Source organism: Desmodus rotundus, chromosome 2 (assembly GCF_022682495.2).
Source record: "Desmodus rotundus isolate HL8 chromosome 2, HLdesRot8A.1, whole genome shotgun sequence".
NCBI lineage: Eukaryota > Metazoa > Chordata > Mammalia > Chiroptera > Phyllostomidae > Desmodus > Desmodus rotundus.
Genome location: NC_071388.1, coordinates 60,149,038 through 60,173,531, shown reverse-complemented (window position 1 = coordinate 60,173,531; position 24,494 = coordinate 60,149,038). Strand labels below are relative to the sequence as shown.

Below are 24,494 nucleotides of genomic sequence, written 5' to 3'. Positions count from 1 at the left end.
CTATTCTTTAAAGTGTGTCAAAGGATATTCAGTGGCACAAAGGTGTAAAGTGTAGGATTAAGTAAATGACTGTTATGAGCTGAATTGTGTTCCCCTAAAATTCATATGTTGGAGTCCCTACCTCTAGTACCTGGGAATATAGCTGTATTTGGAGATAAGGCCTTTAATGAGGTGATTAGGTTAAAATGAAGCTTTTAGAGTAGGCTTCTAAGCCAATATGGCTGGCGTCCGTACAAAAACAGAAAGAGGAACCGGGGAGTATATGCACACAGGGTCAAACACATGCCAAGAGGCAGCAAACGGGTGTGGCACCTGCAAGCTGAGGAGAGAGACTACAGGAGAAAGAAATCCTGCTGGCCCCTTGGTCTTTGACTTCCAGCCTCCAGAACTTTGAGAAAACAAATTTCTGTTGTTTAAGCCACCCAGTCTGTGATGTTTTGTTATGGCTGCCCGAGCATACAAAGAAGCAAGATCTGGAGACTCTCAATGTGTAAGGCACCATGGACTGCTGGAGATGCGAGTAATGATAAGCTTTGTTATATGAAACAGTATGACTGCCAGAACCACAAAGCTGTACAATTGGAATGAGATTAAAGTTAGACATACACACAAAAGCATAAATAAAACTTCTCTTCTCTCCTTCATAGCTCCCCACTTAATTCAATAATCATTTTATTGTGCATGTATCAGGCAGATAGTACTCTTACAGGTTCTAATCTATGAACACCCTCTCACTAAATGGTACCACTGTGAGCTCCTCTTTGAATAATTGCTTATGGTTTTATTATTGGTGGAAAAAATTTATTCCAGAATGTCGATCATCTAAAGAAAAGAAAAATTATTCTTACCCTTCTTAAAGTAAAGAACCACTCTTTTGTCATGGAAATTGTTCAAATCTGCACTATGAATTGAATGTTTCTCTCTTATTCATGTCTTACAAATGTGCTTTAGCAATGTATTAAATTTTCGGTGTCCAGAAATGCATTTTCAAACACTTTCTAAACAAAGAGAAACAAATAGTCAAAATAGAACAGTACCAATTTCCTTGGTTCACATACAAGACACAATACTGAATATTGTAAGAAATAATTTTGATCCAAAATAGAAAAACAGACTTGGTATTAAAAACTAAATTTTAAATTTTATACTAAATCTGGCACTTTAATGTGTTTATCTGAATGTCAGGAATCCAGATTAAAGCAACAGTTTAGATATTATTAAATAATATCCCTAGGTTATCATTCCAACAACTATACATATTAAGGCTGACTCATGAACAGCAAAACTGACAGTGTGACAAATTTTTTAAATGAAGTAGAATATCTGGCAATGGATTATATATGCAAATTTTCTCAAATTCTCAAATTTCCACTTTCTATTCATTCCAATTATATTCCTTCTAAAAAAGAATGCCTATAATGAAACTTGAAATTTTCTTTTCAAAGTTCTACAAAATAACAATTAAGGTTAAAAAAAATTAGTAGGAAACCATAGAAGTAAGATGGGAATAAATGACCAAAGTGGACATGTATGACCACCCTATAAAGAGCTTTATTTGATGATTACCCAGAAAGTGCAGGTAACATAATTTTCTGATGAAACTAAATTTTAACTCACAGGAACACATTGCCAAATTCTTGAAACTAGTCGTTAGTATCTGGCAGTATCTTTTTTTCAAAAACCACAGTTTTAGATGTTTATGTTAGATTTAACTTTCTTAAATTAAAATATGAACCTCACAGATTTTCTTTTTAAATCTAGAATACAGAGAAACATGAAGTTGATAAGTTGAAAAGAACTTTGGTCTGTAAATGGGGAAAAGTGGGCTCTAGTATGCCGTCTTTGACAAGTCACTCTCTTTGGGTCTCAGCGTTATCATAAAAAAATGTGTGCATTCTATCAGAACTGTTGCATTGTTCTTAAAACACTGAGTTTCCAACCACCTCACTTTCTGAAATTCTTCTGGCAACACATAAGATACCAATAAAATAAAATTCATAATTTGTCAAAATCATATGACCAAAAAATATAAAGACTCAAGGAAAAGATTTCAAAAAGTGCTTGAAGATAACGTAAGGTGCAGAAACAATTGTAATGTGCACGGATTTGTTACAAAGCCTTAAGGGTTACCTGATTTATGATTATTAAAAAAAGCCAAATAATATTTCAATGTTTATTTACCAAGTTTTCTTTTCTTGTCAACAGATTAAAATTTATACCAGGATTTGCATATGTGTATTGAATTTGTGACAATATGCACTGAACATTCCACCCCCCTCCCACTGCAGCACCCTCACCTCCTATTCCCAGGTTAGCTGGTAAAGCTCAAGATTTTTTTTCTTTTTTGTGGATAGAGATTGTTTCGTCCATGTTAAGTTTTCCTTACAATTTCATATATATACATATATATATGAATATATTCCACACAGGGTGGTTAATTGATAGCTTGACGACTAGGATACTACAATGTATCCTATGCATTAGGCAGTGATACTTTAGTAATGTTGTCTGTTGTATAAACCATAATTCATTTATAACAAATCTTCAAGAAATAATGCTTATTTCTCCAAAACCCAGCAGTGACTGGCACATGTTTGAATGAATGACATAGATGGAGAATGTCAATATTGATGTATGTAATGATTAGTAAAGGAAAAAAGTACATTGTAGCAAAAGGACTTCTGACAGCTATTTGCTTAAGTCACTCTTGACTTTGCCCTTCAAGCAAGTTTATTGCTTGGGAAGTTCCTAGAAGTCGCGGGCAGAGGACGGGGAACATAGAAAGGAGCCGGGATTCGGGACCCAAAACGGTTTGGGGAGGTTATGGGGCCTAGAGGGAAATGTTTTGACTTGAAGTAGCTCGGAGAGCCGACTATCCGACAGTCACCGGGCGCCCCTCCGGCCTCGGTTTGGAAAGTCGCGGAGCCAACCACTGCCGTCGCGTAACCAGCCGCAGGAGCTGCTCAGAGGTCCGGCCTGCGGGGCGCGCCCTCGCGGCACTCGGTAGCGCCGTGCCCGCGCCAGGAGGGGAGGAGCCCGGCCCGGGGGGGCGGGACTCCAAGGCGGCCCCGCCTTGCCCCTCCACCCCGCGGGTCACAATGTAGGGTTAGGGCGGCCGCCGGGAGCGGCTCAGTGGGGGCGGAGTCGCTCGGCAGGGGCGGTGACGGTCGGTGGGGGAAGGGAAGGGAGAAGGACTCGAGCTGGAGGAGGACAGCGCCATTCTGTCCGGCAGTTCTCTCCGTTCCCTCTCCCTTCCCTGCAGTGGCCCTCGAGCGCCAGCGAGGGAACGCGCGCGCGCGCGCGTGACGCGGCCCAGCTAGCTCGCGCCCTCCCGCGTCCCCGAGTCCGCCGCCCGCTCCGGGCCCGGGCAGCAGCGGACCAGCGGCGCTGAGGGCGCGCGGTACGGAGTCGTGAAGTCGCAGCCGTGGCCCTCGCTGTCCGCGCCTCCCCGCCAGCCCGCGGTGCCCGCGCACGCCAGCCGCCATCACCTTCGCGCCTGGCTGGCGGGGGCGCTGTCTACCCCCGCTGTCCCCGCTGCTCCTTGGAGCTCGGCGGAGCGTGGCAGCCGGGGCCCGCGGAGGCGCGGGGAGCCGGACGCAGCCGCCTGTGTCGCCGCCGGTGCCGCGAGGGCCATGACCGTGGAGCAGAATGTGCTGCAGCAGAGCGCGGCACAGAAGGTGAGGCAAGTCCGCGAGCCGGCGTGGTCCAGCGCCGCTCCTCCTTCCGACGTGCGGCTCGCACCCGCCTGGGCCGCGAGCTGCCCGGCCTCCCCCCGCCGCCGCTCGGGCCTCGGTTGCCCCGGGCTCCCTCCTCCGCCACCTACTGCCCCTGCCCGTCGCCTTTGGGGGCGTCGCTCCCAGTGCTGAGCTGTTTGTGGAAGCAGGGTGTAGTTGGCGGGTTTCAATCCACTTCCTTCTTGCCGATTGTTGTTTTTTTTTTTTTTTGTAACAAACGGTGGCTGGTGTTTATTGAGAGCGACCCTCATTTCTACACTCCTCTATCTGGCTTCTTAAACTTGTCCTCAAAAAAGAAGAAGAAAAAGAACAGCCAGTTGTCATCCCTTCTGAGCACAGTTTGTATTTCGAAGGTAGGACCATTCCAGGCCTCCTATTTGCAAAAGGGTCTCCTCGGGAATTGAATCGTTCGCCTGGCGGGGCAGGTACGTTTACCAGGTGGACTCTGTTTGTACAAGGATTTGGTTTCCCTTTCCTCTTTCCGTTTCTTAATACAGGAAATGCCCCTAAAGAAAGGAAACCCTTCTGGCCATATTTATTCCAGGAATCTTTTGTCCCCTAAGTTTGACCTTGTTCCATCTTTCACCCTTTACTCTGGCCTCAGTCACACGTTCAAATGGTCACTTAAAAGATCTGTTTGTGAAGCTTCAGATGTTACATAGTCCGTAGTGAGAGACGCTCTTTTCATTCTAGATTTTGTTTTCAGAATCTCAAGTGCACTCTCATGGCTTGAACTATATCTATCCTGAAGAGTAGTTGGCTGTGACTTAATTTTTTTTGTCATTAGTGTGAGAAGCATTTTGGATAAAATGAAAACATTGCTGTAGTCGTGTTGGAATTGGGGAGATCGACGCGTTGCTGGGAGCAAAGTCGCGTGTGGCTTATCTGGGTGAACATGCCTGCCCCACCCTGTCGTAGTTTGGGCATACCTGTGTTGGGTATAGAATAAGGCCTGCTGTCCTAAAATGGTCTGTGTGTGTGTTCACAGCCCGTTAAGTTTTTGACTTGAGATTATTTTTAGAGTTTTATGATAGTACTTGAGGTAATTGAAGATGCTCAGAAATTTTGGAGAGCAAGGGCAGTGTGCATTGTTATTTTAGGCCCTTTGGGAAAGTTCTCTTGTAATTCTTGTGTGTTCTAGTTAACTGTCACTGATAAATTTAGAAGGTTATATCAGAGTGCTGTTTATTTACAGTGAAATAATTCTAGATTTAATAATGGGAGTTTAGAACAGTTTATCTCCTGATCCCATCTATACTGTTTTAGAGTGTCTTAAGCTTCAGTTTTTGATGTTCTAGTTAGTACTTGATAAAATGGTAATACTTAGAACAGGATTTTGTGGTCATGTATACTAAATCTATATATTTAACTATACTTGATAGCTAAATATATAAATTAGTTAAATTTATATATATTGTTATATTTAATACGTTTGGTATCTTTTTTCTTTATAGTTACTTTCAGTGTTGAACATTATAGCCTACTTCAAAATGGGAAATGTAGCAAATAGTTTTTTACACCTCTTAAATTTCAACAATGGCAAAAAGTTTGTGAGTTTTTAAATTGATTTTGACTAAAGTACTTCTTTAGCATAGAATCAGATAATACAGATCTGCGTGGTTCAGACGTTTATACAAAAACTTATAGGATTAAGAATTAAAATTACTGAAAGTGATCTTGGCCATCAAGTCCAATTTTCTGGTTTAATTAACCCCCTCCTTACATAAAGAGAGTAGTAGTTAATTTAAAGTATTACCATCATGATGCTATTTTTAGTGTACGTCAGATTATTTCATTGATATTGGGGAATTTTTTAGAGCAATATTATTTTCATACTCTCATCAAGGTATTTGTATTTTTTAAAAGAAACAGTGGATTTGTTTACTTTCTGTATTAATATACTGTTATTTTGTTATTTATGTTAGAGCTATTTTTAAAAATATTGGGTATGAATACTTTATACCACCTACTTCAAATAAATTGATAGATTTAAACTCACCAAGCTGGTAACTAGGAAGTGGACTTCAAGCTAGTAACTAGGAAGTGAACTTCATACTTCAGAAGAAACAAAAGTGAAACTCTTTGTGTTCACTTCAAAATTTTATGAATTACTAGTAACATAAGGGTTGTCTAGTGCATATTGCATAACCAAAATGTCAGGCCGTTTTCTGCTCTCAAAAAATTGTGTGTGTGTAAGTGCTTGTATAACTTTAGTTTTATGTAAATAGCTATATTTTGGTGGTTGGAACAGTTCCTATATTTTCAAATTCTTTTTATTTTCCTTCCAGAGGATATTATGATTAGTGACAATCGCTTTGTTGTTGTTGTTTTTTTTAAAGCAGCACAACACAAAACTTTCCTAGGTCTTCTGTTTACCTACAGGGTAGCTTGTCATAATATAATATAACTCAAGGGCTGTCTTTGTCTCAGGTGTGTTCTTTGCTTCATGCTGAAGTTTGGCTATGGCAGAGATAAGAGATGTAGTACCGCTGCAGAGAGCTGCTTTTCTGAGCCTTAGCAGATACAGGTGAGGTGGAGTTGGAGGCAGATCAGATGTAGTTAAATCCTGCCGTTGCTCTTGAACATGTATCTTCATCCTTTGTGCTTGTTATTTTTCTAAGTGTAGGATCCTTAGATCTCAGAAATTTGATACATAGATTCAGGTCCCAGGTGAGAATTCTTTAGAGCAGCAGTAAAATGCTTCCTCCCAGGAACCTAATTAATTTATAGAGTGAAGTGAGCTGGACACTATTTACTTTAAATGCATACTTCTGAGTTGAGTAAAATGTAAGGTTCATAAGGGCAGGTATTTTGGCTGTTTTGTTTCACCATAGGGCTTGTAACAGTTCCTTGCACATAGTAGGTTTCAGTAAATATTTGATGATGAAATAATGAGTGAATGTTTTCTAACAGGGATGCAACTGCAGTACTTATTTTAGTTCCCTCTGAATCTTAAGATTTAACATTATGGGGAAACAGCGAAAGTTCCAACTGGACAACTGTTGGAATTGAGGCAGTGTAATGAAAAGACAGTAGGAGGTGGGTAGGATCTAAATCACCTTACGATGACTGTGGGCGAGTCATTGAATGCCTCTGAATCATCATTTAATGCCTCAAAGTTAGTATGATTAGACATGAGCGACTTTTTAAGATCTGAATGTTTAGTGAATGTAAGCATGCATTTGTTTAAGATAGGCAGGATTAAAAAATAGTAGAGGATAGAGGAAGAAGGAATTTTATGGATCAACACTCAACTTTCCATTAGTCACTGGGAGTTAGATGGGAAGAATGTCACAGATTAATCAAATTAAGTGTTAAAACAAAATTTAAGAAACAATACAAACTGGATTCAGGGTATGTTTCTTAGATAAAATAATGTAGTATTTTCTAATTTTAGGTATCATCTAATGTTATAAAAATACAATACAGCATTTCAGGGGACAGTTAACATTTTACAAGGTCCGTCCAGCCATGTAATATGAAAAATAGAGACATTTATTGAAGAAGATACAAGAAACATTGTACGTAGGACAATGATGCCTCAGTCCCCCTCAAAGTAGGCACGTTGGGACCTCACACAATTCTCCTAGTCACCATCAACTGTCCATTGTATTTTCCTGAATCTTGCTGACAGTCTGAAATCTCTTCCTTTTCAAAGGTGACTTTAGTTTTGGGAAAAGCCAGAAGTTGCAGGGTGCCAAATCTGGGCTGGAGCAGGCTGAGTCACTTGGTTGACTTGATGTTTCAACAAAAAACTGCATGAGAGGTGATACGTGAGCAGGTGTGTTGTTGTGATGAAGCTGCCAGTCACCAGTTGCCTTATTTGCAGCCTTCTGAATCATCTGAATAGTTTCCACAGAGGAATGTTCAAGCTTAACACAAAATTTGATGCAGATTTGTTGCTCTACTCCCTCAGTCACTTTGAATGCAGTGACCACACAGTACACATGCTCACTCACCAGAGTCTACCGCCCCCACTGACTAGTACAGTGAAGTCATCATTGTTCACACATGTGCATTCCAGTCCACGCTCTTTGGCTTCCAGGTTACATCAAGGTTGTGCAAATCGTTCTTTTTATATTAACAGTGATTGGATTTTTTCCGGACATACCTCATATAAATCGCTGTAAACATTACATACAATGAATATTCTTTAGCTCTAAATAGTTGCTTACCTTGTTATTAGTATAAGACTTGGTTTGGGCAGAGAGGTAAGGATGCAGCTGTTTATTCTCTTCTTATTCCTTTCCTTTCTCACCTAATTTTGATTTGTGTACTAACCTTGTATCTAGCTTCCTTTATGAATTTTCATCTGTTCTAATAAATAGTTGATTGATTTTTTTAATATTCTATGTTTATAGTACTTGTCATTTGCAAATAATTATTCTGACATCTTTTCAGTATTCATACCTTTTTCACTTACTATTTTATTGCTTTAGCTAAGATTACAGAATACTACTAGAATTAATGTTAATTTCTGGTATGTATTGTTTCATTGTGACATGGAAATTTCCTTGTAGTTTCAAGTTTTTTAAATGTTTTGGAGTCAGATTTAGGATGTTGACTCTATCAAATGTCTTTTTTTTTTTGCAACAACTGATGTGATAATCAATAAGAATGTTGTAATAGATAACATTTGAAATATTTACTATATACTATATAAGGAATTATGCTAAGAGTTTTTTAAACTTTGGTTTTTTTATTTAATCTTCCCAACCAACTTAGTAGATGAGCACTGTATTTATTTTCCCTCACACGTTGTGGTTGAGGAAAGGGAATGAGAGAACTAGAGCGACATTTCGTTGTTCGTGTGTCGAGAGTGGGGTTTAAACTCAGGATTGTGAGGCTCAGGAACACTGTTCTTTACCATTGTGCTGTATGGCTTTCTGATAATAAAAGCTCCTTTAGTCATGATACCTCCAAGTTCATTGTACAAAATTTTAATCTAGAGTTTGGTGTCAGTATTCTTAAATGAGATTGGTTACGTGGTTTGCTTTTGTGCATATGGGCTTCCAAGGTAAGGTTAGGTCATAAAATCATTAGGATGCTCTTTGTGTTTTTCTGTGCTTTTGGAATTGTTTACTATAGGATTAGGTTAAGCCATTCAAAATTGGTGGTGTTAAATGAATTTTTGTCATTTAACATAAGCACTTGTTACATTGAAAGTTTGATGAATATAAATGTATCAAAATGACCATTTTGTTTACAAGTTTTAGGTAAGCTTTCCAAATTTTTGTTATCTTACAGATTTTCTACCTCTTTCAGGTTGAGTTTAAGAATGTTTTATAGAATCAGATTTTATTTCATTTAGATTTTCATATATATTAGTCTGATATTTTGTTAAATCTCTGTATAGGTAGATAGATCCCTTTTTATTCTTATTTGTGTTGTTTTGTTTCCTCAGTAATGTTTATTTGCTAGATGTTAATCTATTTTGTTGGGCTTTCAAAATCCAGCCGTTTCATATATAACTTCTGTTTGTCTTCTAACTTGAAAATTTTCTCTTTTGTCTTTAATGATTCCACCTTTCTAGTCTATCTAGTAGTTGCTCTTTTTATACTTCAATTCACCTTTAGTGAGTTTTCAATCATGTTTAATAATGAAAAGCATTTTGGGCTGTGGATTTTCATCTGATTTTTTTTTGATTTTGACCTTATTTGAAAGATTTTTTTTGGATTACTTTCCGAGTTGTTGCATTTTAAAAATTGTTAATTTTTAGTTTTGATGCACTGTCTAGAGAATATGATTTGTAATAGTTTTAGAAATTTATTAGGATGTTCTTATGACTAAGTACCTGAGGTTTTAATGAGCACATGAAAAGGATGTGTATTCTTTGAAAGTTACAGAATTCTGTATATATTAAATGAACACTTATAGTGTGATTTGAATGTTTAATGTCTTATTCTTTATTTCTTAAGTTCGGAGAGATGTCGATGTCTTCTAACATAATTTCACCAAATTCTCTTTGTATTTCTAATGGATCTAATACAAACTCAATGTATATTTGCTGGTCTTTAGTAGGATTTTATCATTCACATATATGGTGATAACTGATACATTTAATTTTTTCTTGTCATCTGAGTTTCCATACACTAGTCATGTTTCTCCCATTCAGTTTTGGGGGAGTGGTCAAGCTTTCATTGTTTCACCTTCCTAGCCCTTGCCTCCATATCCTGTACTGATTTGGAAATCTTTCTCATTTCTGCTCTTTTAATTTTAAACAAATATATCCAAGCACATATTTTTCTGTCGAAATGTAAAATGAGTTTTTCCTTCGGTAACCAATAAGATGAGACTTTATAGCATACTTTGTATTTACAGCATTCCTGGTTTTATTGGGATACTGTCGAATTGTAATTCTAAGTGATACCCTTTTAAATTTCTCAAGGTGTACCTTATATCAAAAATATTAATCATGTTACATGTTAGAAGTTAATTAGTTTTTTAATAATTAGATTAAAAAATTAGATGTTTACTTTTACTTTTAACTATGTTTTTCTGTATAGTATAATAGTGTGATGTTACTTTTTTAAAAAAGATTTTATTTATTTATATTTAGACAGAGAGGAAGGGAGGGAGAGGGGGAGAGAAGCATCAATGTATGGTTGCTTCCCGGGCGCCCCCTACTGGGGAACCTGGCCCACAACCCAAGCGTGTGACCTGATTGGGAATTGAACTGGCAACCCTTTGGTTCACTGGCCGGCAATAAGTCCACTGAGCCGCACCAACCAGGGCTGATGTTACTTTTTAAAATTTTGTGTGTGTATCTTTTTAACAGTCCTGCCTAGGTTTTTTGATCTGAAGATTTTAGTGTTCTTTTCAGTAAAAAGATATTTTAAAATTATTGCTTCTACTCTTTAAAATTATTGTTTCTCCTTCTGTAACTACATTATTTGAATATTAGATATCATTTATCTCTCACTTCAAACTTTATCATTTCTTTCTCTCTCCTTTTGTCCTATGTGTTAAGATAACTTTTTAGTTTGATTGTCTAGATTATTGTTTTTGTAAAGCTAATGTTATGTTTACTACCTCCTAGGTGGTCACATATTTTTGGATGGTTCGTGTAAATAGTATACATGTTACTTGGTTCTGAAGTGCACAGAATGAAATTAATCACAAACATTGGTTCACGATCAGCTGTATATGCAAATGTTTTCATTTATGAAATTACTTACTAATTTTCAATAATAAACATACATAAACCCACTACGTGTAAAAGCTAGAACTTAGAAAGTAACTTATATGTAACCATATAGCCCCCTCATCCCACCTCTCTGTTTCCATAAGAAATTGTATTCATTTTGAGTCCTGTTTTCATTCTCCCTTTGATTTCCTTTTTATTGCATCTCTATGAATTCCTGAAAGTATGCTTTTAATTTTAGTTCTTTAAAATTAGGAACTTTTTCCTACCTTGATATCTAAAAGATATTCATCTATCTTTTCTGTTAAGAGTTTTTAAAGTTATATTTGCAACATTTCAGCCTTCTTTCATCTGCTTTTAATTTTTGTACATGGTATGAGATAGGGATCTAATTTATTGTTTAGTATATGTATATATATGATTTTTTGTTGTTAATCTTACCTTATTGAAAAGTTAAATGCTCTCTCCAACTGAACTGACATGGCATCTCTGTCATATATGAAAACATTATGTAAAATGCTTTTTTCCCCTGTGCTGTTTTGTTCCATCACTCACTTTGTGAATACCGTCCTGTCTGCAATGCTCTAGCTTCGTAATAATCTTTAGTACTAGTGAAGTAAGTTTGCTTCTTTTCTTCCAGTGGGTCCTGGCATTTTATTCTTCCTTAGAAATTTTAGAATAATCATACCACTTTCTCTGAGAAACCCTTGTTTGAGTTATTTATTAATTCCCTTGAATCTATAGACTAATTTGGCATTAGTAACACCTCTCTGATATTGGGTCTCTCCACGAACAGGGTATACTTTTTTATTTAGGTCTTTTTTCATATCTCTTACTCAGTTTGTAACTTTAACTGTATACTTCTTTTTTCCCCCAAGACTTTATTTATTTTTAGAGGGAAGGGAAGGAAAAGAGAAAGAGAGGGAGAGAAACATCAATGTGTGGTTGCCTCTCATGTGCCCCCTACTGGCAACCTGGCCTGCAAACCAGACATGTGCCCTGACTGGGAATCAAACCGGCAGCCCTTTGGTTCACAAGCTGGTGCTCAATCCACTGAGACACACCAGCTAGGGCTAACTGTATAATTCTTATACATTATTTTTTCGAGATAGTTGATAATTTCTGATAAACAGCTATATGTGGTGATTTAGAATATTTGTTATTTGTTACTGGTGTATACAAATGCAAATGACTTTTGTACATTAACCTAATATCCAGCCACTTGCTAAGCTTTTCTATTTTAATACTTTTCCAGCGATAATTTTGGACTTTGTATGTAAAAGATTATACTTATAAGTTATGATGGTTTTATTCATTTACTTCCAATTTTTATGCCTGTAATTACATGTTTTCTTGTTGTAATAGGTAAGACCACTAATAAATTTTGATTAGAAGTGATGATAGTGGTATTGTGTTTTATTGCTGATTTTAAAGGACAGTTCCATACTTTAGTACCTAACACACTTCTGAAGTATTTACATGAGGTAGCTGTAGAAACACATGTTATAAAGAGGGTTCTGTTTGTGAAGAACTAAGGGTTATTGTGTTGTTTAAATTTTAATACTTGCATGTACTTTTCTCTTTGGATCCAACTGACTCTTGTGAAAGTTTCCACGCAGGCATCAGGGGCGGAGGTGGGAGGTGAGGATAGCTTGTCTGTCAGCTACTTCTCCATCATTCTGTCTTGTCTTTTGGTGTTGTATGTGTATGAATCATTTCTGAGAGTTTTTTTGATGTATGTGCAGTGTATGAAAACTTAAGTATACTTTAAAGAAATATAGTAAAGTTACTATCCTTTGTACTACCTGGACATGAAATAGAGTATGTTATTATTCTAGAACTTTCCATAGTGCCTCACCCACATCGTCCCTCCCTTCCACATCCCACTAGCTACCATCTTGACTTCTTGAAGTTAATGTTACTGCGATATAATTTACCAAAAAAGAAAACACCCATGTAAAAGTATGTAATCAGATGAATTTTGTCATTATCGAATACTTGTGTCACTCCAGAAGATAATATGCCACCCTTTCCATCTAGCATCTGCACACTCCCTACTCCAGGTAACCACTGGTCTGATTTGTATCATTACAGGTCAGTTTCAGCTGGTTTAGGCCTGCTCCTAAACGGTTTGGTCCCCAGTCGGGGTGCGTATGACAGGCAACCAACCGATCAACGTTTCTCTCTCACATGCATGTTTCTCTCCCTCTCTCTCCTTCCTTTCCCCTCTACACATGTCCTTGTGTGAGTATAAATTAATTAATTAATTAATTAATTAATTAAATGAACCTAGCATGATGTCTAGATGAATGGAGTTTCTAATAGTCAGTATGGTGTATTATGTATGCGTAATTAGTATGACCAACAACTGTATTTATTGGTTGTCAGTAATTGTTTGTGATACACATAACTGCTAGGAATTATATAGTATTCTAGTTTGAAAGTTCCACTTAGAGCATGTTTATTTTGTTTTATTAATATAAAGGATTTTATTTTTGGCCTGCAAGTGAATTCTGAAATTTTATGTAAGGAAACTAGACATACATAAAAATGTAATTGGACAATAGAGAACTATATAAGGAATCAGTCAGATTATTAGCATCAGAACAAGTTAAATACATATTTTATTTCAATTTCAGAGATCGTAGTTTAAAGATATGATTTGATTCACAATTTTTTAAAAATATATGTATTTATTGATTTTTAGAGAGAGAGAGGAAGGGAGAAAGAGAAACATCGGTGTGAGAGAGAAACATCAATTGGTTGCTTCCCTTACACGCCCCAACCAGGGATCGAACCCACAACCTAGGTATGTGCCCTGACTGGGAATTGAACCCCAAGACCTTTCAGTATACAAGGCAACACTCCAACCAACTGAGCCACACCAGCCAGGATGATTCACAAAAGTTTTGTTTTAACCACATGTTTTGCAGAATATAGCACTCTAATTCAAAAAACACACTATTCCAAAAGATTTTTTTGCAACTTGGGTTTTCAGAACCAAAATGCATGTTCCCATAGAAACCATGTTTCATGGTATTGGGTTCTTATTTGGCCTGGAAATATATTTAATTCTGTGAGAACTTAGTTTATAGCGTTGTGGAACAATATTTTTGGGAAAACGGCATTTAGAGTTTCTTATGATGCATTTATTTTTTATCTGTTAGTTAATAAGGATGGGGGATTCCTTTAGGGATGTGGACATCATCCAACTGTTAGGTCGGTTGAGGGGTTGAGTGGTGAGTAGGGATATGAACTGTGAGGTGAGGAAGGAAGGAAACATTTATTGAGGACCAACTACATTCATTGCTTTTGCTACTTGTTTCCCATAAAGTATTTCATTAATTTTTTTTAATTATGTGAAAGCTTAATAATGTTGCTCTAGGATTCTGTGAAAAGATAGGAAATAACTTCTTAAATTTAGGATTTCTGACATTTCTAAGCCTAAAAGTACATAGTGAAGAATAAAGAAGCATACCTTCAGATTTATATACCCACAGAGGCATGTGATTAATATAGTCCTTAAAATGCCGGTAACGCAAAATGATTAAGATAAGCCTTGAGTCTATGGCAGTGGAAAATACAAGATACCCCAACCATTCATGGGATTACTGTATAGATTATTTGTATTTGGGAATTTCAACAGTACTAAATGTGTTGTGTATTCAACTTGAAGCAGTATTGATAGGAACAGAACTAGGAAATGAAGTCTATGAAATGCTAGGTAGGATGTAGGAGAGTATAGAACACAGGGGGCAAACACAAGGCTCGCAGGCTGAATCTGGCCCTCCACCTTGTTTTATCTGGCCTGGCACCTTGAGTCTAACCAGTGGCAGCACCGAGCTCCTTGCTCCTACCCTAGTTAAGGAGTAGTTACCGTATTTTTGGACTATAAAACGCACTTTCTCCCCCAAATTTGGGAGGAAAATGGGGGTGCGTCTTATAGTCCCAGTGTAGCTTACCTGGCTCACTGGGTTGGGGCAGTGGTGGAATGGGTTTTTTTTTCCCTATTTTCCTCCTCTAAAACCTAGGTACTTCTTATGATCTGCTGTGTCTTATAGTCTGAAAAATATGGTACCTTTATATAGTCCTAAAATTAAATTCGGCCCTTGAAAGGCAACCACGAGGCTGATGTGGCCCCCAGTGAAAGTGAGTTTGACACCCCTATTTTCTCTATAGTGGAGAAAATACTCTATAGTATATAGAGTGTATATATACTCTATAAATAATATATAGAATATATAGAGAAAATTCTATAGAGTATTTTCTCCACTATAGAAAGCTAACTGATTAGTTAAGTGGGCTTGATTTATGTATGTTTGTTCCATCTCCAATAATTAGTTAGTACCTCTTGCCTGTGGATGAGTCCAAGCTTTGTGATCCAACTTACTCCAGTTCACCTCTGCCAACTCTGCTCTATTCATTTTTCAGCCCATACTTGCTGATGCCTATCACATGCCAGACACTGTACTACTTACCAGGAATGCGTCAATGAGCAAAACAGAGGCCGTGCTCTCTTTGGAATTATTGTCTGGTCATTAACCATGGTATATTATTAAACTCTGTGGTTCCAGGAGAATCTCCAACCTTAAGAGAAGGCAGCTGAATACACACACACACACAAAAACAAAAAAAACTTTGAATTAGAAAGCAGAATGGTATTTTTAGACTGAGAATGAAAGTTAGAGGGAAGAGGAAGACAAAGTGAGGCTAGAGATAGCTGTGGCCTGGGAAGGATCCTTTAAGCCACAAGAATTAGACATCAGCAAAATTCCTCACAGAGGTCATAGAGTGTTACAAATGAAGGGAAATCAAGGTTATGTTGTCCCTCATAAATTACAGATTTAAAAAAACAGCAGGTTCAGGAAACACACGTTCTTGTTTTTATGTGGGTTGGCGTTTGTTTCTTTGGCTGGTTTTGTTGTTGTTTTGTTTGTATAGTTGGTTAGAGGCAGGCTTGGGACTTACAAAGAGCTACACGAGGGACATATTATGTACTTGAAATGACCTGTCAATGAAGTTTGGGGATTTCTTGTTATGGTCAGAGATAACATGAACTAGGGCAGCTGAGTGTTACCAGGTAGATACAGAAGGTGTTCAGATGTGTGTGTGGTTACATACCTAATGGTAGCAGTATGTTGATAGGTAACGTTGAAATGTTTATCACTTAGTGCCTAACGGTGCTTTAGTGCCTATAATTCTGAAGTTTCAGAATGCCTTCGGATTTTCTATGAAATTGGGATTTTTTCCCCCACCTTGAAAATTTGAACTCTTTCTTAGAGGTCATTGTAAAATTGCCTTTTTTTCCCCTGAAGATGGAAATCCTTGACTTTATTTGTCTCTGCACTAAACCCAATTTTATTTATATTTGGAAATTCAGTTAGAAGAACCAACGACTGGCTTATGAATCATTCACCCCTTAACTCAGAGAGCTAGCTTTCCTGCCCTGTCGTCAGCGCTGCATCCCTTTTTTGCACATAGTAGGCGCTTGAGGATGTCATCAGGCAGTAAAAATAACATTGAGGAAGGAATTTGAAGGCCTGTATGTAGACTTGGCTTTTTTGCTTATTGATTATTGTGGCTTTTGCAAGTCACTGACTCTCTTTGAACATTCTGTCTTGACATCCTTGGTCCAGCAGTGGGCCAGGTTGCCCCCACCTCATACATTAGGTAAGAAGTTTATACCTACTAGCTTCTCAGAGGTCAGAAAAGAAGCTCTAGAAATGGAAGTGGTTGGGTCCACCTTGGATCCAAAATTTCTAGTCAAGGAGGAGAGAACCATATGCAGGATGTTTTTGGTTGAGGATTAGGGTGCATCACAGACCAGAAGTTTTGTAAATAGAGAGGTGCAAATCTTGAAAGGAAGACTGGGGTCTTAATCACAACAGAGACAGCATCGACAAAAACATAATTGCAGAGAACGAAGGTGCAGGTTTTCAAAGACCGAAGCAGCGCAGCTGGGAGATGCCAGTAATACAGGGGGAAACTTGATAAATGAGGCGGCTTCCATACCATAAACTAAATTTTTCTTTATCTCTTTCCCATTTCTTGTTAATTTAGTTAAGAAAATTCTTTCACCTTCTCTCTTTCCCACTTAGCCTTCTTCACCACCCCAATGCTTTTCTCTTCATTGTTTTATTTTCAGTCAAAATTTATGAGATCATGAACCATGCTAGGACTATCCCTGGGGTTTTTTTCTAGGATATTTAGCCGGCAAAGATGAACAAAACACCAAACCATGAACATATCTCAGAGAGGGTGCTTTTCTTATAAAGTACTCAGTATTCTTATTGCACTCTGTATCAGTCAACGATCACCATAATAGCCACTCCAAAAGTTAGTGGCATACCAAAATGTGATCATCACGTTCACAGATCGGCAGGCTGGTTGCGTGGCTCTTCTCCACATGTACCTCATTCTTCTGGGGCAACTGAGCTACCCAGGTCATGTTCTTTTTAGGAAGTTGCAGAAGTTCAAGAGGGCCAGCCCAACCATGCAAGCTCATTTTATGTCTGCTCCATGCTGTCTGCTAATATGGCATTGGTCAAAATGTGTCACATGGCAAGCCCACCCTCAATGCAGCAAGGTAACACAGCTCGTCTCTCATGGGAGGCAGTGAAGATGGCAAAGAGTGTGGTGGATACAGAGATGGGAGAAGAATTAGAAGTCTAACATAGGCTCTGTAATCTTTTCAGGGCTTTATATTTGTGTTTACATTATACCTTGTTGTCATTAATTTGTATGTATGAGATCTGTCCAGAAACCATCCAGCCAGACAATATGAAAAATAGAGACATTTATTGAAGAAGATATAAGATACAGGAAACATTGTACATAGGACAATTATACCTCAGTCCCCTTCAAAGTGGGCACCTTGGGACCTCACATAGCTCTCCCAGGTGCTATCAGCTGTCCCATTGTATTTTTCTGAATCTCATTGATGGTCTGAAATCTCTTCCCGTTCAAAGGTGATTTTAGTGTTGGAAAAAGCCAGAAGTTGCTGGGCACCAAATCTGGGCTGGAGCAGGGCTAAGTCATCTGGGTGATTTGTTTTGCCAAAATCTCTGCATGAGACGTGATGCATGAGCAGATGCTTTGTCGTGATGAAACTACCAATCACCAGTTGCTCATAGCTGTGGCCTTCTGAATCATCTGAATAGTTTCCACAGAGGAATGTTCAAACTTAATGCAAAATTTAATGCAGATTCATTGCTCTACTGCCTCAGTCATTTAGAATGTGATAGCCACACAGTACACATGCTCACTCACCAGAGTCTGCCACTGCCACTAATACAGTGGAGTTGTCAGTGTTCACACATGCACATTCCAGTCCACTTTCCACGGTTGCCAGGTTACATCAATGTAGCACAAACGGTTCTTCTTATATTAACAATGGGTGGACTTTTTCCAGACAGACTTCATGTACTATTTTGAATTCCATCACTTCAGCTTAATATGATTTTGTAATACACTGTATTTTCTTACTCAGACTGTACTTCTAGGTTCATCTGTATCAAAATCATTTGTGATGCTTATTAACAGAATCTCTGGGGGGTGTGGTCTGGTAATCTTCATTATTAAAAACTCATCAGATCATTCTTACACACATTGAAGTTTAGAATCTCTTCTTTAGTGGAAGGACATTTGCAGTTTCTATTTTTCCAGCATTGTATATAAGAGCCAGCAACATTTGTACAAATGACTGATTTGGGGGAGTGATTCAACAGTCTTTTCCTGACCCATGATTGAGTAATTTGCAGTTGAGGAAAATAATATTTGGTGCAAATAATGGAGTTTGGAGTGCTGGTGATGGTGAGATTACAAACCGGGTTTTAATATCTTTTGAGCATTTTATTATGACTAAAATAAAACATTGAATTGCACATGGAGAATTTCTGCAATATTTTTATACATCTTTAATTTGGAATGTTGGATATTGAGAGTCGTGGTTCCATTGCTAGTTATCGGTAAGTTTTTGAATGAAAGTGGAAAAGTTATCAGGTTTAAAGAGAATTTTATTTTTCTTATATTTCAGCTTTGTAAATCTGGCATTTTGATTCTTCAACAATTTTGATTCTTCATGGCATTTTAACCCTAACTTCATTTGTGTACTTTATTGTATATGTATTGTTCGATAATCTTGGTTCTCTTGGCTCTTTCAGAGTTTTATGGACAAGAAAATTAATTGATGGCTTGGCAGATCTATATATATGGCAGATATAATATACATTCCTTCTTTTCCTTATAAACAGAACCCTATTTCATTTTTAGAGCAGATTTTTGCCTAGCTGAAAAGGTTCATTTCCTAACCTCATTTACAACTGTGATGGGCCACCTGACTTTGTTTTGCTCAATGAGACTTTAAGTGGAAGGTATTTGAATAAATGGGGTTGTTAGAGAAGGAGCAATCATTTCTCAGACACCTCTTGTCCTTTGTTCTCTCCTTCGTATTATCTAAAACTTGGACATGATTCTGGAGGAGGCGACGTGGAGTGACAGGCATTTGATGACTCTCGTGTGTAGGAATGTTTTGTGGGAAGACAGGAGGAGCCTAGATCTTTGATATCATACGGTCTGTCCTTATCAGATCTGGACTGCTCACCTCCAGCCTACTTCTATTACGGAAAAAGGCACTGCAGTATGGTGAAGCTCCTGTTTGTTGGGGCTCTGTTACATGTAGCTGAATATAATTTCTGATGCATACATGTGGTTTCTGTAACAGACTTTTGGACTAGGGTATCTCAAACTAGACTTTAAAATTGCTTTGATATTTTAATTTTGAAATTTGTTTAGGACTCTTCATCTGAATTACACATTTTGCATATTTAAATTATCAGGCATGTTTTGAAATGCACATTTTGCAATTCTGACATCAATAAATCTGCATGCAGAAACTTTTAAAACTGTTGAAGTAATTTTAAATTTAAAGTTGCAAAATTATTAGAAAGAAACTTTCATAACATTTTTTTCTGAACCATATGAGAGTAAGTCACATGCCCCTTTACCACGTAAATACTTCAAGGTGTATTTGGGACAGCACAGTTATCAAGATCAGGGATTTAATATTAATACAGTGTTGTTACTAAGCAGCCCGTATTCGTGTTTCTCCAGCTGTCCCCGTAATGCCCCTAATGGTTTGCCAGGAGAAGCAGTCTGGCCTCGCGCAGCACTTTCGGTTGCCGTGCCTTTTTGGTCCCCTTTGATCTGGAGCCTCATCCTCTGTCTCTCACGGTACAGACGTTTTGAAGATACAGGCCCCTCAGTTTGGATTTGTCTGATGCTTCCTCAAGGTCAGATTCAATTTGTGCATTTTTTGGCAGGAATACCACAGATGATTGTCTTCTTGGTGTATCATGTTCTATAGCAGGAGGTACTCACTATTATCTTAACCCATTACTGGTAATATTAACTTTGATCACTTGGCAGAGGGGTTTCCGTCAGGTTTCTCCTTTATAGTTACTCCTTCTCCCTTTATAATCCCTAGGAAGAGAGCTTGAAACTATGTAATTATCCTGTTTCTTATTAAACTTTCACCCAGTACTTTTAGCATCCACTGATGATTCTTGACTGAATTATTACTGAGATTAATGTAAAACATCTTCAAGAAAGATTTCGTCAGATCCTTTAATGTACTGATGCCTTGCTTTTCATATCGTATCCATTGAGCTGACTTTATTTCATGGTGCTGTCTTGGGAACTTCTTTTAAGAAATGTAGAGATGTAGGGAGGAACATGGCACTTAATTGGGCTAGTTTAGGGAAGGATGTGTTTGTGGGATCCTATCCACCCACCACTTTTTCTCTCCTATAGAGTATAATTACTATATACTCATAGACCAACAGTATAAACAGGTTCAAAGCAAATTTGGGCAAATGATCAATTCTATGTAGGATCTGTTATGACAGATTAGAGAATGAGATGGTTCTCCTTTTACTCAAATACATCTTAGGATCCCCGTGATGGTAATAAACCCACCTAGTGCGTGGCCTGCCAAAAGCATGTCTTTTCCAAACATTCCAGGTGCTTGGATGCCAGCCAGCTGACCCAAGAGGCAGGGAGAAATGACCAGAACTGCCTGATTTCGGTCAGTAGTGCCATCCGCTAGTGAAGTAGCGCAAGGGATAGTTCTTGGGCTTAGCCATCATGCAAATCACCCTATTTCATCCTGGGAGACAAGACGAAATAGGCTGAGGCTGTGAGGCATAGGCCACAAACCTAATGCAGTAAGACTTACTCTTGAGGGGTAATGTAAAAGTTCCCTTGTGGTGGAAACATGACAATGGAATAGGGTTCCCACAACAAGGGTTCATTCTTCCTGAAGGAATGAAGTTTGTTCTGTCTCCCTCAAGTTTTCTACTCTAGTTTACTTTGCACTTTTGCCTCCCCCAGAAAAGTCATTTATATTTTCAGATTTCAGCGTGTAGTGATTTTGTTTTTTTCCACTCCTCTAGCACCAGCAGACTTTTTTGAATCAGCTAAGAGAAATTACTGGGATTAATGACACCCAGATACTACAGCAAGCCTTGAAGGTAAGAACCCTCGTTTCCACTGCCTACCATATTTGAAAGCTGAGCTTTTTAGTTATACCATGTTCTAGTAGTAGAGCTACAAGAAAGAACTTTTTATAAAGTAAGAGCCTTACTTAACATACTACAATTTTGAGCATGTTAGCTTGCGGCAACGTAGTGTTCCAAGGTATCGTGGAGTGACAGATAACTCTTCCTAAGAAACACTTTCCATACAGAATGAAGGGGTGTGAATCTCAATGCTAATAGCTGGTTTTACTGAAGAGCCATGAGTTAGAGTTTAAACGGGGGTGGTGGGTCGGGTGGGGTAGAGAGCAGGAAGAGGCAGAGGAGGGGGATGAAGCAGAAAATTAGTAGAGGGTCAAAAGCTTACATATTTTTCCTTCCAAGAAAGTGAAGTATAAATTGGCTAACATTCAGCTTATTGTACCTTGAGAATATTCGACATCAAACTATTCAGTATATGCAACAAATGAACTGTGTCATTTTGGTTGTATCTTATGCAGTGTCTCCATTTCCACAGAGAGGCACCAGATGAGTCAGATCACAGGGATCTGTGTGTTGGAAAAGATCAAGTGCGTGAAAGATGTTTAAGAACTAGAACGCATTTTAACTTACAGCATTTGTGCCAGTTAGGCCTGAAACACAGCTTCAATCCTTTGGAAATTGCTCCATGAGGCAAAGTTAATTATGTAGCTTTTGATTTCTGAGCCCAGAGTTCTTCATTTGTTTCTAGAAATAATTTATCTTTTAGGTGAGTGTCATCATAGTCGTAATGCTGGTGATAATAACTAGCACGCTTTAAGCACTTCCAGTACTAGGAGCTATTCTGAGTACTTCATGGGGCTGACATTTTCCCGATAACTCTATGAGGTAGGTATTATTCTCATCCCCTTATAGAAGATAAGGAAACAGACGTTACAGTGACTCGTTCAAGATCACACAGCGAGGATATGTGGGAGCTTAGAGTAGAAACCGAGCAGCCTGGTTCCAGGGTGCCACACGGGAGTTCTGCGTGTGTCTTATACTGTCAAGCTTCAGAACGTTTTGCTGTTTTCATTCGACAAACCTTTGACATTTACTTGTTTAAGTTTGGCTGTAGGTATGCACTCAGCATCCGTATTAAAGGGGATATCTTTTAATTTCTGCTTTTAGCAGTAGCTTTGCGTTAGCATTTTTTCCTCAGAAAAATGATGAAACAGGACTGTGCAGAGCATTATTAATGTGCAGGTTTTATGAAGCCTGTGTAAGTATTTGGAGAGGAAGCAAAACTGTCATACCTCGATTTTTGTGATTCTGACATTTAGATGATTCCCAGTGTTTTCTTTATTCTGATTATATGACTTAATTAACCCTTGAGTATTTTCAGAAAGTATCTTTCCCATTCTCCATGACTGAGTGTGAGTCTTACACCTGTTACCTTGTCGGGGCAAATTTAGGGAATTTACTTTTTTTTTTAACTTGGGAAACAAAATATGCTTAATTACATAAGAATAAAGAATTAAGTTAATTGTTGTTCATATTTGCTTTGAGGTAAGTTATGTGACTATAGTTTTTTTTTTTTAACTTTTGTTTCAGGTATCAGTGGCTGGGAGGGGGTGGGGGGAAATGGTGTGCTTAAACCTTAACTGTTGCCCAGTATAAATTTGTATGATGTTTAATAGTGACTTGACTCAGTTATACTGACAAGTAGTTACCTTTTGGAAGCCACAATGTATTCATGTCAGCACTTTCATTTAATTTTGAGTATCTATTTTAGCCCTCCATAGTTAGTGACCTTCAGGTTGTACAAATCCTGGGTACACTCAGTTTGTTATTGTACCAGGTAGTATATGAAAAGCACTTGGCACATTTATTGGCAAGTAGTAAGTGCTCAATAAATGTTAGCCGTTATTGCAAATTATTTTACAGCTAGTTTATTTATCTAACTATAGAATATGTTATTATACCCATATTTTGGATGAATCATTCATGTAAGAATCTTACAGTAATTGTGATAAATAACAAACTTTAAAACAGGGGTGCTTTTCAAACTGCACTGTGACTTTTTTCTCTCCTCACTAGCCACTAGATTTGGAGATGGGGTGGGCTGGGGACTTCATTCTTCCATCGCTCAGGTCTCATATCTTGGGATCATCCTAATCTTTCTACTTCTACCATCCCCCATATTTAATATGATAGCAAATGATACTGGTCTCTGCTGCTACCCTTTCTGTCCTATAATCTATTCTTAATACACAGCCAGAGTGGTCCTTTTAAAATGTAAGCCATACCATGTCATTTCTGTCCAATACTCTCTGCTGGCTTTCTGTTATACTTCGCATGTATGGCCAAGTTCCTAAGGCCTACGCAGCTTTATGTGTTCTGGCATTGTGTTACAAAGATAACTTCATTATTAATATCTGTATTTGTTAGTGTGGCTTGAATTAGCTATCATTGTTAGTGGTATATTTATTGATAAGTATGCAGAGAATATAGAGCTATAACTGGGCAAATCATTGTTTTTTTGCTTTAGAAATTCTTAGTTTCCTAGCATCTGCTTTCTTCTAAACTAATGCTAGAATAAAGTCGTGTCCAGGTATGATTTTGGGTCCGGGTAAAATTTATATAGTGTTTATTATTTGGGTAGGGTTGTTCTTTTGTCGATATTGAGTATTTTGTCTGGGAGTTCTGCGTGTGTCTTATACTGTCAAGCTTCAGAACGTTTTGCTGTTTTCATTCGACAAGCCTTTGACATTTACTTGTTTAAGTTTGGCTGTAGGTATGCACTCAGCATCCATATTAAAGGGAATATCTTTTAATGCCCTTATTTGCAGAAGTACTATTATGAATATTCATTTTTTACACCTTTATATGGCAAGCTCCAGAAGACATTTAGTTTTTTTCAGTGGTTTAAAAGTATGTTTGTGATTGCCTTTTGTTAAGCAGGTATGAGAGTAATGGAAAACTAAGTAATTAACTATAGAAGTGATTTTTACATTATGTTAGTAGTTTTAATTAATACAAATAGGAATTACATAGTACTTTGCTTACAATGAATTTACAGTACAAAATGAGAATCATAATAATTTCAAATCTGAAATCTATTTT

The 24,494-nt window shown here is 37.8% G+C and overlaps 1 protein-coding gene across 8 annotated transcripts in view; it reads left to right on the top strand.

The window, feature by feature from the left end:
* Positions 1-3,085: 3,085 nt before the first annotated feature.
* USP25 (ubiquitin specific peptidase 25) overlaps positions 3,086-24,494 on the top strand; it is a 128,475-nt gene continuing 107,066 nt past the window's right edge. For 3 of the 8 annotated variants that reach the window (XM_053918260.2, XM_053918259.2, XM_053918257.2), the window contains exons 1-2: positions 4,067-4,087; positions 21,330-21,407. Coding sequence is in view for 1 of the 8 variants with exons in the window: in XM_053918258.2 (XP_053774233.1) it covers positions 3,633-3,677; positions 21,330-21,407 (123 nt within the window). In the remaining 7 variants the exon portion in view is untranslated. Of the gene's footprint in view, positions 3,678-4,066; positions 4,088-21,329; positions 21,408-24,494 lie in introns of those variants that run through there. The other 5 variants (XM_053918264.2, XM_053918261.2, XM_053918263.1 and 2 more) reach the window with 3 other exon arrangements.